General features: G+C 40.6%; 1 protein-coding gene across 1 annotated transcript in view; it reads left to right on the forward strand.

Annotated features, from left to right (window-relative positions):
- DNAAF11 (dynein axonemal assembly factor 11) overlaps nt 1-18,502 on the forward strand; it is a 130,316-nt gene that overhangs the window by 26,212 nt on the left and 85,602 nt on the right. The window contains exons 3-6 of the mRNA XM_085604905.1: nt 3,421-3,498; nt 3,897-4,069; nt 13,068-13,291; nt 14,808-14,999. Of these exons, the coding sequence (XP_085461031.1) occupies nt 3,421-3,498; nt 3,897-4,069; nt 13,068-13,291; nt 14,808-14,999 (667 nt within the window). The remainder of the gene's footprint in view (nt 1-3,420; nt 3,499-3,896; nt 4,070-13,067; nt 13,292-14,807; nt 15,000-18,502) is intronic.

The following is an 18,502-nucleotide window of genomic DNA, read 5'->3' on the forward strand; positions in this document are numbered from 1 at the left end:
ATTTGCTTTACCAACCAACGCAACAGGTGTTTCACATGACGCACTTTCTTGATCCACTATATTGACACTAGCCATAGGAACAGAGGAAGGTGCGCCGCTTCGCATCTCTTTGACCCAAAAAGAAGTATGTTCAATGCTTTCCACGATCGTAATAGCATCTTTAAGATTAGGATTTTTTGACAATAGTTTTTCCTGAACCTTTGGATCATTAGTGCATCGTACTAGTTGATCACGAATGAGGGAGTCAGATAATTGTTCAAATTCACAAGTCTGTGCCAAAGACTTTAATGCCGCCACATAGTTCCCAACTCTCTCTCCTTTAGCCTGTGCACGCATGAAAAATTTGTGTCTCTCCATAACTACATTTATGCGAGGTCCAAAATGTCTCTGCAATTGTAATAGAGTCATTTCATACACATCATTGGGTTCACCAGCACCTCTGCCAATTGGTATAGAATCCAGGCTGTCATAAATATTTCTTCCTTCCGTGCCCAGGCTGTGAAGTAGGATAGCTTGTTTCCTAATTGCAGAAAACTTTTCACCACCAATCGCCAACAAATATGAGTCAAAAAGCGGTACCCATTTTTTCCAGGGAAGTACAGGTTCCCCTCGTTCACTTAAAAACTGTGGTGGTTGACTCATGCCACTTCCCGACGCCATGTCTGGATATTTCCTCACTGAAGTTCACTATTCTTAAATTTATTTTAAACTCAAAAGGAAGAGATGAACTCGAAAATATGCATATATATTCATGTGCAGAATTACTATGTTGCAATTAAAACTGTTGAAATTTTTTCCACCAAAGAAAAAACAAAATCTGATAAAAACGATGTCAAAATCCAGTCCTTGTTGAATTCCTATTAACTTTTTATAACAGGAAACTTTGAAACAGGAAACTTCACCAAACCATATTCATTTACTGTACTATTAATCACTTGTTGAATGTACTAACAACAAATCAGCACATAATCCATTTGTAAATGAAGATTTCACTTTTGTTTCCTTCCATTTATATTTATTTGCCAGCAAGCGTCAAGAAACTCTAAATAATCTCAGCAATTCTTGTACAGCAGCTCCTTTTAATAATGACACCCTTCGCTGACTTCTTCAGCCTTTGTTTACTCAGCTAACTGAGTCCATTAACATTCCATGGCTCACAGGCCACACGCGCCGACGTTCTCCTCCACTGTTTGTTTAGTCACGAGCAAGCAGCTGTTATCACGCGCTTAGATAACGCGTCTGACTCTCACCTCGCGCTTCTGTTTAAACAATGCGCGTTATTTAAAGTGAGGCCATACTTCCCAAATTAAACACTCTTGCCTCGTAAAAATATGCCTTAATCGATCTTTCAGCCACTGTCATCCTGCGCTCATCAAACGCGTCTGAGTTATGCTTCAGTCTTTAGTTTCAGCAATGCGCGTTTTCCTTTTTCCTTTTTAAAGTTAAGACTGTAATTTCTAAACAAATCAGTCTTGCCTCTCATAAATATGCCATCGGTGATCTTCACTCGACTCCCAAAAGTCACGCAGGCAGCCCTTCAGTTCAGTTATAAATCAAAAACCGACCTTTAAACTTGTTTTTCCTCTCACTTTAAAGTGGCACGCTGGGTTTCCCTTGGTGGGTGTTCCTTCTAGATCGTCGCCAGTATTGTAAGGATGAAGTACACGCAGTCTGTAGTTTCTTTCATGTGTTTAATCTCAACACCCACCAAATATGCAGCGATGACAAACAGCTTCAGATCCAACTGTACCTTCAGTCCCTTCTCACCTCTGGCCCATGTCATCACATTCCAACACAGAACCCAGGGCTTAAAGGAGAAGTTACAACATAAAGCTTAGCCGAAATTAATTCCCAGATGCAGATAATCTTAAATTAAATATTTTCCTTATACTAAAAGTTCCCTTGCCGTCCACACAAGACAGTGCCTGGAGTTGATGGTAAGGGAAGGCGTTATCTCCTCTTTTGTTTAGACTGTAGTTTTTCACTCCCATATAGCAGCACACCATTTGACTTAGATGACTCCTAGCATCAGTTTAGAATATTGCAAATACATCTGAACTCACAAAGGTGTCTGTTGTTTAACGTTTTTAGCTTGGACCACTGGTGGCCATCACCAGCCGCTGGTTCACTTTCAAAATCACTAATGTGCTGCATTCTCTTATTTAAATTAACACGTGGATGATTTGGAACAGGCACATTTACATTGAGATGCTTTCTCTTTCTGAATTTGGGAAAGTAACTAAAAGGCACCTAAACTATAATGAATCATATTTATTAATAAAAAAAGCAACACCTCAGAAGCAGGTATATGAGTAATGTATCAGTTAGTGTGTGCTTCGAGAAATCAAAAGTTGAGAGAAAGGAGACCGATGCAGTAGGTTGAACCTGTGATTCACACATGATACTGATATGGCATACAGAATTATCCTTCCGCCAGCACAGTTTTAAGAAAGCTCTAGCAGGGATCTTCCATTTTTGTGCGCAGTGCATCTATAGCGCATATGGAGAGAAGACTGTATGACTGAGGGAGAGTGGCCAGCATTTTCTGGTGCTGGACTTATAGGAAAAGAGAAGAGCTGTTGACTACCACACCACAGCAGGCAAGTAGCTTAGGAACCCACAGTTTACAGCCCCTCATAATGCTAGTTCATCCGCAGTGCTGATGTTAGGAATGGCAATCAGAGCTTTTAGGAGTGGAGGATGTTATTCCAAAAAGCTTTGTACAAATCATAAGCTTGTGGGTAATAATGAACATTGAGTCATTTGCGCTCTGAAAATGTATTGAAAACTAAATATCCACAAGAGGAGGAGGTATTTCTGCTACCTGGAAAAATATTTTGTGTGCGGCATAAAAAGTTATTCTAAAAACGCACGAATGTACTTTTCCATCACTTGTTCTCCTGGGTATTGTCCCTAATGCAAATAATCGACCTAACGCATTGCTGTGAAGTGAAGTAAGCATGCAGAAATACAACTTGGTCATGGTTCAGGATTGATGCAGGAGATTATGGTGAATCCCCAAACGTTAGACACAAACATAATTAGTAGATGGAAATCTGTGGAATTCTATGAAAATCTAGATATTTGCTTTTAACGTTTTTGCTGCTATACGCCTATTACATGCCAACTGAAATGATAAGTCTTTGCCATGAACACGTCTACTTTTATATTACAAGAAAAGTTTGATTTGATGAGACACATTTTTTCTTTATAGTTTTCTTTTTACCTTAAGACTTGACACAAATCAGTTACATTGTATTTTTAAAAGACAGAAGGGAAAATAAAATCAGTGTTATGAAAAACCGTCATTTCTGTTGCTAATTTGCATCAGAATGGATGATTTTGTTTATATTGCTTGTCTTCACTGTCTGTCTTTTGTTTCTGTCTACCAAGCAGTATTGTTCGGTTTTTTTTCTCCAGAAAATGTCAGCAGACTAAAGAAGCTGGAATATTTAAACCTAGCCTTGAATAACATTGAAATAGTTGAGAATTTGGAGGGTGAGTTCATTTGTTATTCTTTGCATACAGATATTTTGTTTGAACTATGTTAGTATGGTAATAAACCAAGTTTTACATGGCAAAAACTACATTATTCTTTTAACTCCAGCATGGTATGTTCCACAGGAATGCATTTCCGAATGAATATGTTTGTGCTTTGGATTCCTAGTGTCGAAACTGTTATACGCTTGCATTTATATATTATTAAATATCCCCCTTCGCGAGGACACGTAAGAGTAGTAGACACACATTTACCTGGCACAAGCAGTGTGCGTTGAAATTGATACACACAACTGAACACTCTAAAACATCATGCAACGGAATAAGTCAGGCACACCCCACACCTGCATTTCTGACCACCCACACATAAGTATAATAATCATATTTATTTTCCTTAGGATGTGAATCACTTCAAAAACTTGACCTAACCGTGAATTTTGTTGGACATCTATCCAGTATCGAAAGCCTTACACACAACATACATCTTCAGGAACTTTTCCTGGTGGGAAACCCCTGCACCGAGTTTGAAGGCTACAGAGAGTTTGTAGTGGCAACGCTGAAACAATTGAAGGTATGTGCTTTTAGTGAGAATCCTTGTTCAATAAATAATGCGCATATTTTTCCCTCGCAAGAAGATAGTATTTCATCTCTGCAGATCTGGGTCACTTTACCACAAGGCATAGATTAGTAATTTCTTTCAAAAAGAAAAAAATCAAGCAAATTCGTTTTTTTGCTGGAATATCGGAAATATATAGGCCTAACGTGCATTTAGCGACGAATATTTAAATCTAATGTAAGAACAAACGTCTATTTCTGCACAGTGTTGGCAGTGAATTTCTTTTAAAGTCTTTCATCACGGGTTTCTATCCTCCTTTTCATTTTTATTTAGTCAGTGTTATTATTTATTCTTGATATTGCATACCCGTCTGCTTCCGATGTCCAGTCTCAGTTGTGACTCATTGAGAGCTTGTTCTGGCCGCCAATGTGGGAATTATGCAAAGAGTGCTGGGAGGGGAAAGCTCGGATAGCTCAGTGTAAGTATCACTGCACACCAGCAGAATATAACATTTCATAGGTTTGGTGACAGCATGTTTCAGTTCAGTTAAGGACTTGGAGGCAGTATTATGCTCTTCTTTTTTCTTTATTTCTACTCCAAGACTTGCAATAACAGTAACACCTTATGTCCAACAGCTCAGAAAGAATACATTTCCCATAAGACTAGAAAATTATGCCAATAGCATTCTGAAATCAGCCAATCACATAAAACACTCCATAATGTTCGATCACAACTAGAAAACATGCCTTCCTCTTTTGTGACTTTAATGTGTGTGTTTATCCTCCAGTAAGAACATCTCTCTTGCTTCTGATCACAACCTGCAATCAGCAGTCTGAGAAAAGCTTATCGATGCAACTCCATCATAGGGGTACCAAAAATAGCATCAATTGTCGATCTTAAAGTAAATTAGTGACACATTATGCATGCTGAAACTTATAATATAATTGGTAAATAACTATATTAAACGATGAATAAATGTTAGAACACTCTCAGGTGTGCGTTATGTGGAGCTGTTCTCTAAGGGTGGTGAAAAACCCTGAAGGTTAATCAGATGCCAGGTGGAGATAATCATTGCATCTGTGCTTTAATATAATTGAAACCTTCTGCTATGGAAGCCAGGAATGTTTACATTTCATGCCAAGCCTCAGGTGGGGAATATGCGTGGTAAGCCCTCATCATGTGGAGGATGTGATTTTCACATCCTCTGCATATACCTCGGGTGAACTTCATATCCTTAGCATTCCCAGAGGAAACCCTTCTGATGCATTCAAGTACCAGAGGATTTTCAGACTGCAAAGGAAGAGCTTCCTTTGCACCCTGAATTGTTTTCTTTTTCTGTCACTGCAGCGCACGGACGTTACAGTGACAAAAGTTAACCCTCCAGGACCATTAGGTGCCGACTGGTTTCACATAAATAGGTGCTCAGTGGGAATATATGATGTTACCCCGCATGTCAACACCACGCATACCATCACCACGCATACCATCACAACACATTTGTAACAACGCAAGTGCTATTACAATGCATTTCAATCACAACGCATACTTTAACAACAAATATGCCTTTTCGCGCATGCCATTACAACGCAATGGCATGCGCGGTAAAGGCATATACTCTGTAATAAATTTGTTGTAAAAGCATGGGTGGTAAATGCATATGCATTGTAATGGCATTGCGGAGTAATGGTAGTTACGTTGTGATGGAATGCGGGATAATGGTAGTCGTTGTAATAATTACCAGTCAGTGGGTGTAACTATGCCATCTGAGCACAGATCAAGATGGGAGAGGTAGTGCTACCTCTCCCATATGGGTCCCTGCTTGGGAATTGGGCTAGGATCGTGCTCTCCAAACAGAGCCACCCACTACACCACCAGAGAAGATTTTTGGGGGGGTTAGAGCAACTTCCACAAGTAAATGCACACCTCTTAAATATTTAAAGCCAATCTTTGCTCTTCCCCTGGAGGTAGATTTGGATTGTTTACCCCAAGCTATCCTCCTAGAGTGGGGGAGGCCAATAGATCACAACGATTTTGTTTTGGGGATGCCCCCTACCCAGGTCCAGGGTAAGAGCCCCTGCCAGAAAAAAGGTTTTCTGTCCCCCGGTGGAGGGGGTATTAGGTTTTATCTGCAGTTGGCCCCCGGCCGCGAAAGACCAGTATGACACAAGGAGAAACAGGTAAAAAAAAAACGATTGGGGCAGTATTTGTCTGACATCTATATTTGTCCCCACCCCAGAACAGGCCCAGGCTTATTTTTTTCTTTTAGAAAATAAAATACTAGTGTGCATGCAGCAATTTCTATCTGCCCTGGGGAGAAGCCTACTAGACACTAGGAAATTAAAAATAAATATAAATGTGTATATATGTATATATATGTCCACAGTAAATTCTGCTGAATAAGCACAGTTTGGCACTCAATTGCAGTGAAAAAGTGGATATTTATTCAAGCAAAATCTTAGTGACTCAAATCTACGCTGTACGGCTGTGTAACAGCCTTTGTCAAGATGCTCGACTCCGTCGTGGGTTGCCTTTTATAATCACATGCATTGTGTGAAAGAAATAAAAATAGAAACATACTAAGACAGTCACCAAAATTCTCATAAGAGTCTACATATCTCAGCAGTTATTTCATGTGTGGACCAAATAAGATATAAGGAAAATGGGAACAGAATTATAACAAGTAAATTACCTTGCAGCATGCAACATATAAGGTACTCATATGCACACACTGACCCCAGCATAAATGGCTAGTTACTCAACATTCTGAAAGGCAGCTCCATATATATGTATTTAGGCATTTATATTTCTTTTGGGCGTAGTTTTGACATATGGGCCAGCAAAGAGAAAGTAAAACCAATTTCCTCTCACTTGCCATGGTGAATGCTGCAGTAGTTGGACTCTGCATTAGATGGCAACCATGGTACTCCTTTTGCAAATCCAATGCCCGGACATTTGACTTTCATAAAACCAGGCATAGCAACATTGTGAGCTTGGCCAAAAGCTCCTTCAGTGACAGAAAATCATTCTGAGGACAAGAAAGAAAAACGGTTAGGAACTAGTGTAACATCCTAGAGATGGGAGTATGTGTTCTGGTGCTTTATGTGCCAAAGCAGTTTATAAATGAGACACCAACTGAACTAGCTTCATCAGGCAGATCTGTGTCTTTTGGTTACACTGTCCACCCATGCTCTCTTGATAACACCAACAGCTTGTCTCGAAAGTCCCAAGATTTACCATCTATCCCGGTAATCCTCTATGCGATCAATTATGATGTAGGCCACTGGAATTCTGTGATTGTGCAGCATTTCCCGCATAATTATTCATTTACCACATTTGCCACATAGTCCATCTTCTCCTGCATAATTCACAGATCTTAACAAAAAAGGCTTCTAACTCAAAAGTTACAAAAAAAGCACTGACATGTGTTGCCAGGTATATGGCATTCCAGTCCACCACCATGTTCTTGCTCCCAACAAGATATTCTGCCCTCAACAAAATCTACCTGTTGAGACAGAAAAGCCAGAAGTTCCTGGCCAGTTCCACCACCATCTTTGACCTGGCGCTTCCCAGTTGGTTGTTGTTTCTGACTGTAAAGATGGAGTCTATCTTCAGCAGGACATATCAGCTAACTTGGATCTTGGTCAAGTATTTCATTGTGAAGGACCCAGCAAGGAGCTCCAGACTATTTGTGTGTAACATGAACTTCTAGGAAGGCCTCTCTTCACTGGTAGATAATTCTACACAGCTTATTCCCCAGCCCCTTCAGCTGGCATCTGACTCTATAATCAGATCCAGGGCAGAACAAAAAAATGCTGGTCGATATCAGGCCTGTAGTTGATGGAGCCACATCCTGAGTTCCGTTCTTGCCTCCTCCAAGATGGAAACCTGTTCTGAGTTCCTAAGTCCGCTATGAAGGTATAAAGTATTCAGCCTCTGCAGAGCCCGATAATAGAGAGGTCCTGGGAAAATTGCCTCGACAGAAGAGGAAAGGAGCCCTACTATACTGCCCAAGGACTGCAGAAAGATGCTGTCCTTAAGCAGGGACTGCTGCAATTTCCTCCTGACATTGATTGTTTTCTAGTAAGGGCGGCAAAGATTGTGTGCCCTTAAATACATAATAAACTCCAAAAAGGTAATGGAGTGGGTCAGAATCAGTTCTGAATTCTCTATATTAAACATACATTGTAGTCCCTGGAAAAGATTGACCCTGGTCTCTACTTGAGTTCTCATGCAATCATGCACTGGTCAGTTAGAAGAATATTGCTGAGGTAAATTATCAACCTTATGCCTTTGCTCTGGGAAACTCCATCACAAGACGAAGTACGTTGGTGATGCACCATAGGACTGAAGAGAGTCTGATGGGAGGAACCTTGAACTCGAAAACCTGAGCTCAACACTAGAACTGGAGTAATCTGCAGTGTTGTTGGAAAATCATTACTATGAGATACACGTTCTTCAAGACCATCCAGTCTCCACGTTAATAGAAGTCCTGTACTGGTGGATTCCGTCTGTCTTTACATCATCAAGATCATCTAGGTTTCTTGTTGCTTGCTGCAGGTCGCCAAGAGGGCCTAGGACCTTTTTGCCATTGAATTCGTCAGAGGCACCTGAAGTGGCCTTATCCACTACATCTCCATGCAAGGAGGGGTCAAGTGATTTGCCACCCTCCCTTGCAGGAAGAAGAGGACCCAGATTTGGTGCGTCTTATAGAAAGGCATTCCTCGGGCATTCAAAGGAATCTGAGCAGGGAGTGGCTTCCTCTTACTTGAGCTTCGCCTTACCTTTCGGCTGACTTGAGGCTCCCTCCACCATCTAGGATGCAGAGGTCTCAGGAACCCGTGGAGTGACTTTCCTGAGGGTGAAGGGTAACTGGCCACTTACAGGAGCAAATGTATTTCAAGTGGTTGGAGAGCCTCAGAGACTGCCTTTTTAACAGATAGGTCAATAACTTCTGTGAGATCTCCCTCAGTGGGGTAAAAGACCTCATACCTCCTCTTAAAAGTTGTGGAACTCTTGCTCAGCCATGGAGATTTGAGCCAGTAGAGAGCAAAGTAGCCCCAAGTACTGGTAATACTACCCTCTGGCATCCTAACACCCCAATTTTCTGGGTAATCTTTCCCTGAAAGTGTGAAAAGAGAGTGCTCCGCATTTGAGATCCCCTATTGAAAATGGTGTCACAGTGGGAATCAGTGGGCCCCAAGGGCATACAAACACCGTGTTGTCATTAGAATGTTACAAAAATGTCATGTGACTGATGCACACCAATCCCAGCTTGCCGACAGAGAGAAAGGACTCATCCCGGCTTGTATAACAGCATCACCAATGGTATCACATGGTGCTGTGCTCTGGGCCAGCTCTGTTGAGAGTAGCTCTCTGAGGATGCATGTAAGCTCTCCTAGTAAAAACAATGTCGCAATGGGCAAAGTAAAAAATATTGAAGGGGGAATTCAATGCATACCAAGTGAATCCTTTATAAGTTAAAGAGCACTAGCATTTGCAACAGACAGCATCGATGTCAATATAGCAAAATAGCACATCTAAGCGCGTCAGGCGAAGCCACAGCTTAGTCATAAAAACCCTGCTACTTATCTGTCCTAAAAGCAGGTAGAAAAAAGGGAAATTAGTTACGGTCCACACTAGATATTACAGACTAGGTTCTGAGAATGGTTGATTTAGAACTGGTTGACATTATTTCCTGACGTTATATAGTATTTTATGATGTGAAGCATAGGGTTGTACTGTTCTTTCAAGTGCTGGAGTGGGAATAAAGAATAGAGAAATGCACAACACCCCCGTTCTGGTCCTGACCTGGATTTGAAGATATTTTGTTCAGAATGCTCACTTGTGAGTGTCGTATGTAAGAAGGAAAATTGGAAAGCAAATTGAGAAAAAAATAATAGAGGTTATTGTAAAAAAAATAGCCGGTATTAGTGAATGAAGATTCAGGGAGTCAGTTAATCAAGTACCATGCTAGGATCCGCCAAAATCACACAATATCGGATTTTGGCTGGGTTATTGTTTTGAACTTTCTCTGCTTACTATTTCCAGGCTTACAGGCAGTTTCATGCTTTTTTTCTAGCTCTGTGGTGGAAAGCTGTATCGCCATTGACAATAAATGGACAATAAATGGTCATTGTTGTGAATATGGCTTGCTTCAGATTTTCCAAGCTTTTGTTCGGCCATTTGCCAACGCATACCCATCCAATTCCCCCGCTCTTTGTCAGAGAATGGACTGTACATGAGAGCTGGACTTTTTGGTGAAAATGGGGACGGCACCATTAGGGAAGCAACGCTGGCCAGGCTGGAATAGGCCTTAGAGGGAGGTAAAATGAGAAACATGAATGAATACCCCCACTATCCTAAATTTGGATGGGCAGTAGCTTCAAATATAATAATGTCACCCACAGAATAACTGGAATCGCAGTTGTTTATTCATCGTATTATTAAAGTCCATTCCTTTTTTTTGTACACATTTTTTTTTCTTCCCATAAATATTTTTAGTGAATAAATGTGAATACACAATAAATAGCCACATTCATATGTACAACAAGCAAATGATAACAAGACAAAACAAGCCCTAGAGAAGAGGAAAAATTGACAACACTATACAAAGGACCAACTAACTGGCAAACAGACCATAACTAAATGACATAAATGCATCAATGTGAAACTAGAAAACGTGCCTAACAAGACAAAAAGAAAAACACATTATACATAAAATACATAACCAATACATCACATATCACAAATATGACAACAAAGGTGAAAAGCGCCGACGCACGTTTCGGAAATGCCCCTGGATAAATCAGACATGTGGATAATTTCTACTGTTGAATGAGATGAATCAACATTTGCCTCAAATGTTCCCAAACCTTTGTAACTATGTCCACCCCACCAGCCCCCCAATTAACGGGGTGCCTGTTGCCCTAACATAGATATCATAACTAAAAGTCGGGTGTGCTATGTAGTTAGTTGCAGCACCTGATGTAGGTGAACGGTGAACAGGGGTGTTGTCCTCAAGGCTTCAACTCTCATGTGCATAGATACCTATTCACTGCCGGTGTTACATTTACTTTTCTTATTGTCCTGGCTGTTCCTTTTTCTCTATTCGCCTCCTTTACCTTTCATGTTTGAATCATATGCATATTTATTATCTAATTTGCCATACTGTTTTGGAGTTTTTCCCAGAATCCACATTTGCAGGTTTATGACTAATTCCCCTTCCCGTATTATTCTCCCCGTCCCCTCACCTGAAATTGATTTGCTCTTCACATCACAATCTATAGCAACACCGACCTACCTGGGTTAATGGTCCTATTGCCCTCAGAGCTGCAGTAGATGAACCCAGATATCAGTGGACTAGGAAAAGATCCCTTATATGGAAAACAGCCTCTTTTGTTAATTAATCCACCAGTAAATGTGTTCAAGACAGCACATTGACCGTGAGCCTCTAGTTGATTTTAGATTTTGATGTTATGTTTAAGCTTGTTTCATTATTTCTGGCCACCTTCTTCGGGACTTGCACAGTGAATATAATCAAAAGATGGGACTTTTATTAATTCCACTTTCAAGAACAAGCAATGAGGATTACTAACCAATTTCATGTCACAGTAAAGCACAGATGGCGATCATAAACATATAACATGGAATCTTGTAGCTGCACCAAAACTGAACTGAATCCAGAGCTATACATTCTTCATAATTCACAGTGCTGTATAATGCAGAAAGTTGATGACCAAAAACATTCTTCAAATCTACTTCGGGCTAGCATTGATAAGGGCTAAATAGTCTTAATGCCCCTAAGTAGGTGTCCAAAATAGAAGGCACATTCTGAAATGGTGTGGGGAGTAAGTTCCAATTGCACTGTAGTTTTTTCAGATTATGTAAGAATGTTGAATCAAGGTGTGAACGTGCTGATTACCTGTGCTCTCCATCTTGGGGCATGAGATGTGACTGTTAATACAGAAATAGTCCCCACGCTTGGTATTGCTGATACTCTAGCCGAACTTGTTCATACGTACATGGGAAATGTGGCTCATTCTCATCACACTTGAATTGATTGTTTACTATGCATTTATATTTCCTGCAGACACGACTGTTGCCAGTTCCTGAAAAAGGGCATACCTATTAGACATTTAATCTGGGGTTGGAGAAAAATGAACTGATTTTGAACACATTGATCTTTTGCCTTCCTTATCACAGGGCAGAAACTAATAATTGTCGTCATAAGTTGTTTCAAATCTGATTGAAAGCAGCATTATAGTCACACGTAATGGAATAGCTTTGATGTCCCTTTACTTAAGACAAGAGGTTCTAACACTACTTGTAATACTAATAAGGTTGCCGATAATTCAGAATCTAAAATGACAAATAGCAACGGAGCCAAGACTCATCTATAGTGTAAAGATGTAATGACAAAAAGGAAAGTTATAGTTTAATCCCCACATTGCTGTCGGCCTAGAATCTATAGGAATCATGTGATTTACCCCAATCTTACCCAGTGGAATAGTCTACAACTTTGTGTTAGCTGAAAAGCATACTATACAAACCCGCAATTGTGCATTTCCCGGCCCCCGTGTTTACAGGTTCACAGCCTGTAGCAACATGGGAAGTGGTATGTTGTCCAGGCACATGTGCTTGTTGTCAGTGTGCCTGTTTGTGTCAACCCTTTCAATTAGTGGAAACTGGTCTGATCTGACTTCTCATTGTCAGTCTGTCTCTAAATGCCCACAATTGACCAATCATGACAAATGCAAAGGACCTAAGTGGACACTCAGAAGAAGGTTCATACTCCTGTTGGTAAACCGGTGAGAAGCAGCGAGCTGGACAAGTATGCAATTGTGTATCCAGTCTAGCACCTACAAGGAATAGTCTCATTTATATTTACGTGCTGTGAACCATTGCAGGACTGAGTCTGGGGCAGATGTGGTAGCACCGACCTCTGCTTGATGGCAGTCAGTATTTATGTGCTGGTGTTTCATCCTTCTATGTTTTTGCTTTCTGTTTTGCACAGTGGTTAGATGGCAAAGAAATCGAACGTACTGAAAGGATTCGGGCAGTGCAGAATTACCCGCTTGTGCAAAAACAAATCAGAGAGCAAGAGCATGCCTACCAGTTGAAACGAGCCAAGCAAAAGGAAGAGGCGCAGGCAAAAGTGGAGGAGAAAGACTTGTCAAGACAGAAGGCACGCCGGCCTGGCTTCGATGGGCGCTGGTACACCGACATCAACAACACTCTGTATGTAACGTTGCATTTACAGTGCTTCTTTTGTTATGTTCAAAGGGGATCATCTGTTTCGAATTTCTCGGTTTTGTTTATAGTTTCTCTCGGCACTCTTTGCTTCCTTATATCTTTGTTTCGCTTTTTAGGTCGAGCCTGGGCAGTGCATTCGCTGCTCTGCAAGGCACGCTCGGTTCAGGTATGGACTTCAAGTTCTGCTCACTCTCCGCTCATATTTTTCATTGGCTTGTGTCATTGTCCTCTGTAAACTGTAGCTTTTCATTGGTCAATAGGCTTAGTAGTCTCTCCTTAGTACCGCCTTGTCTCATCTTGTAACCTCCCATAAGGACTGGCCCACTTACGTGTGTTGTTACTCAGTAGGCTTTAATTACAGCCACTGACCACTATTTTGTTAAATGGTTTTCAACTACCTGCTATTGCAGGCAAGACGGGCTCTCTCCGAACGCTTTTTTTCTATAACACGGCGCGCCACAGTGGCAGCTGAGCCTTTAGTTTATTTGTGTCGCCTAACGAAGCAGCATTTTTCCCATTTATCCACTTTTTCCTTTTTTTTTAAGCGCGCACCATGCTGCTCTGTTAAGTTAATGGATGCCACGCCCCTTTCTTTAGACGAGCCACGCCTAAAGAGTGGTCCGCGGATGCTATTTATGTGAAACCGCAGTATGGGGCGCTTTTACGGAAAAAAGCATTTGTTTGTCAACTTGACAAAGACATGTTTTTTTTTGTTGTAAAAGCACCCCATAGCGTGCTTTCACTGTAATGGCGTCCGCGCCCCTTTCTTTAGACGTGACTCGCCTAAAGAAAGGGGCGCGGCCACCATGAACGTGAAAGCATGGCATTTGGTGCTTTAAAAAAAAAAGTATTTGCAATGCAATAGGTCTTGCATTTGCAAGACTTTAAGCTTTTGCCATTTACAATGCTAATAGCTCAAACTCTCGTAAATGTGAGACCTACTGCATTGCAAATGGTTGTTTTTGTTATCTCCGCTCCACTCCCTACAGAGACACAAATTGCTATTCTTAACTTGCTTAAGACTCAAAACTCAAACTCTAACTCTTTGTATCTTTTCTGTGTTGTCTATTACTTCTTTTCATTCTTTTCTTGTCAAATATTTTGTTTTGTTTTTGCAAAATGTTGTTGTAATTAACAAATAAATTAATACATTCATATCTTGCTTTGTGTATGTTGGATTGTTGTCATTTTGGTCTTGTTTTATTCAGATAAATATTGTCTATATTTCTAAACTGGTGTGGAGTACTTTTGTGGTCTTTTCACTGTGTAACTGTGTGTGTGCACAAATACTTTACACATTGACTCTTTAGTTGAGCCTGACTGCTCTGTGCCAAGCTACCCGTGGGTGAGCACAAGCAAACTCTTATTGTGTACTACACTTACCCTGAGTAGAGTGGTGGTTCCTGCTTGTTCAGGGTGCATACTCTGATAACCAGAAACCCCATTTCTAACAAAGTGGTTTGGGTTTTATTTTATTTTATCTATGTTTAATTCTTTTTAGAGAAAACTATACTGACAGCAAAGACAATAATCAGATAAAGGCAGAAGGAAGCAGTGAGGAATTACAGCAAGAAGCCGATGAAACTGAAGAAGACCAAAAGTTCTGGCAGGAGCCTTCACTCTACACTCCTGAATCTAGATTAGAAACTCACAGATACATGGAGGAGAAACGCAAAGCTAAAGACAAGCTAAGGTAAAATATACCCACAGTTCAAAGGATGAATGTAATGCTACTTCTAAATTTAATATGTCAGTCCTAATTTAGTGCAGAATGATTCTTGTTAAATATGGATTAGGAATGTAATACTCATTATTTCTCATTGTGTAATTTGAATAGTTCCTAAGCATTTTTAAAGGTCGTCTCCTGTGTTGAAAGTTGGAGAAAATTTTTCACTTTCTAACAGTGCTTTAGCTTCCTACTGAGAGTGTCCCTTGAGGATATTTTGACATTGTGTGCTCAAATCGCAGTCCTTTTTTCAGTGTGTCCCAAATCCTGTGTTGTATGTCGATTTCTCGTTTAAGCAAACGGAAATTCTGCTACTTCTGCAGATTTACTGAAACCATTATCTATGGTATGTTATTTTATTGGCATGTGCAGAGTGCCCAAACTGCCATTAGTATGGCCTAATAGTGGTGCTGCTATTTTGGGGTGATCTACCATATGATTCTTGGGTTACCATCGCAGACCAGATTCTAAATCATCATATAATGTATTATAGTCTGACTCCAGCTGGGTTGCGACGTCCTGGTGAATGAATGGTGTGTTTGTGAATTTTGGTGTTGGAGAGGTCTGCTTGAGGACTTTAGTCACCAGTTCATGGTAACACACCATTTGCATGGAGATTAGAGGTAGTATAAGTCTGGTAATTCAACCTATGTATCAATTCTGATTGGTTTTATTGTTGCATTTCTAGCACAGGATTCACAAATCACATGATTTACACCAAACCAAACAAAGGCATTTACTTTCATGAGTAAAGTTCTACTTTCATGCCAAGTTTTGTGTATTTCCATTAAGCTGTTGTCAGGGGACAGCAAAGAATCCTACTTCAGTTAAAATTGAAAATGTCACTTTTTTGATCCCCTCTTAATTTACAACCACCCTTGTCAGATCCTAATAAAACATGCCAAGCCTAACCCAAATAGGATGAATTTTTTAGAAAGTTCATGCAGGTTCATTAAACGCAGCCGAAGGTATTAAAACAAAAATTGTTATTTCAGTGGAAACTCTTGTGTAACATAACTAAACAGTCTCTATTTTACTACGTATGACAATGCATGTATATCAATCTATACTCATATATGTAGATCTATCTATCTATCTCTCTCTCTCTCTCTCTCTCTCTCTCTCTCTCTATATATATATATATATATATATATATATATATATATATATATATATATTCACTGAAAAAAACTAAGGTTACAGGGACATTATAGTTGGGTTCAGACTTTACACACACAAAACCATAGAATTTCAGCAGTTATAGTTGCAATTATCTCAAGTAACTAACTTGTCCCCTATGGTAACTATAACTCGCACCCCTTCTCCTCAAAAATATCACTGCAAATGTGGCAGTGATATTATCAATGATGTCATAGAAGATGTCATGAGTGATGTAATATGTGAGGTAATTAGCATTGCATGACGAGGGCGCGAGGTATAGTTACTTGAGAGAACTATAATTTTTGAATTTCTATGGTTTTGTGTGTGTATAAAATCGGAACCTTTACTCTTTGTTTTTTCAGTGAATTTCTAAGCATTTTTAGTTTTATTGCTTAACTATAACGTCCCTTTAACCTTTGTTTTTTTAGGTGAATTTCTATATTTTTTAATGCTATTTTCTAACTAAAAGTCCCTGTAACCTGGGTGTGTATGTTGTGGTGTAAATGGGTGTGTGGTGGGTGTAGTGTTTCTGTGACTGGTTTTGTGGGTGTGAGAGTGACTGTTTGGGTGTGTGAGTAGTTGTGTGAGTGGCTGTGTGGGTGTCGGAGGGGTTTTGTGGGTCTGTGAGTGGGTGTGGCAGTGGCTGTATTGGTGTGTAAGTGAGTGGGTGTGTGGGTCTGTGTGTTGGTTTGTGAGTGGTTTGGTTGATCTGTGAGTGGATGTGTGAGTGGCTGTATGGGTGAGTGTGTGTGTGTGTGAGTGGTTGTGTGGATGTGTAAGTGATTGTGTGTGTGAGTGATGTGAGTGGGTGTGTGAGTGGTTGTGTAAGTGTTTGAGTGGCTGTGTGGGTCTGTGAGTGGTTTCGTGGGTCTGTGAGTGGGTGGGTGAGTGGGTGTATGGGTGTGTGATGTTTGTGTGGGTGTGTAAGTGGTGTGTGAGTGTGTGAATGTGTGAGTAGGTGTGTCGGTCTGTGAGTGGCTGTATGTGTTTTTTCTATTTGTAGTCCACGAATCCACCTGAGTCCGGGTGAATCCACGGATCCTTGCACACTAAAAAAACATTTACAGACAATTTCTTGCCCAGGACGGGTCCCTCGCAGACCCCTCGATCAGTCCCATGTGGTCAGGGAACCTCTACCCTGACCCCTTCTATCACTTTCAAATGTTAATTTCCCTTCTGGGAACTGAGTCTCGATGGACAAAATGGTGGCGACAACATTACTCCCAGGCTGCTTCCAGCCAATCCCAGCATTGCTGTTGGCGTGTGGATCCGTGTCAGGTTCGCATCTCTAGATATACATAAATCTTTTTACTTTAATTACTCAAAAACTACTGAACAGATTTATATCAAATTGCAAAAAGCACTCTTTCAGGAACAAGATCTAGCTTTCTGCCAATTTTGTGTTATTCTGTTCAGCAGTTCGGGCTGTAGTCATTTTTAAAATCCCTATGGGAAACTGCATGGGGAAAACACATTTTAGGGCCCCCCTCTGTCTCTGCCCCTGCTTGACGGATCACCCCAAAACTTTCCAGACAGGAGCTGCAGTGACTGGCAAACTAGTTTTGAAGATTTCGTAGAGATTTGTCAAATGGCGCCAAAGTTATTAGCAAAACAAAAAGGACTTTTCCTATGGAAAGTAGGTCCTAATTCTAATTACCTACTGGCGACTGCCACTACACAATGGCGGTCGCCGCTGCATCGTTAGTTAGGTCAGAGTTTTCATAGGAAGAACATTTATTTTCAACTAATAACTTCGGAGCCATATGAAGTATTCTTTCCAAAAACACAAGTCCATCCACCTTTGCTCCCTCATGGAAAGTTTCATGTTAATCCTTCAAGTGGGGGGCCAAGAAAATGATGGGTGCCAAAAGTGAAATATCCCATGTTATTTACCATATGAAACTTAGCTCTCTGTTAGAGAAATAAATAAATTATGACAGACAGTTAGAACTTTTCTCAGAAAGCATGCTTTTTGTGACATGATGTACATCCATTCAGCCGTTTTCAAGAAATTAGCATTTAAAAAAAGGGCTTAGGTTCGGCATTAAGGGGTTAAAATATTATATATACGTATACTGTTGGTGCCCAACTGTGCTCTAATTGCCAAGTTTAAGGGGACTAGTCAGTCCTGATTAGTTGGCCACAACATGAACAATATGTTGTGGCAGCCACTACAGGACTGAGGGACATGGTCCCTGCACCCTGAAAATAAGTTACAAAACATACAAGGGGACAGGGTGATCACATCCTGATCCCTAGGGGCATCTGGGGGGGTTCCCCCCGATTGGTTGGTCACAAAACGGAAACAT

This window comes from Triturus cristatus, chromosome 5_1 (genome assembly GCF_964204655.1).
Source record: "Triturus cristatus chromosome 5_1, aTriCri1.1, whole genome shotgun sequence".
In the NCBI taxonomy this organism is placed as follows: domain Eukaryota; kingdom Metazoa; phylum Chordata; class Amphibia; order Caudata; family Salamandridae; genus Triturus; species Triturus cristatus.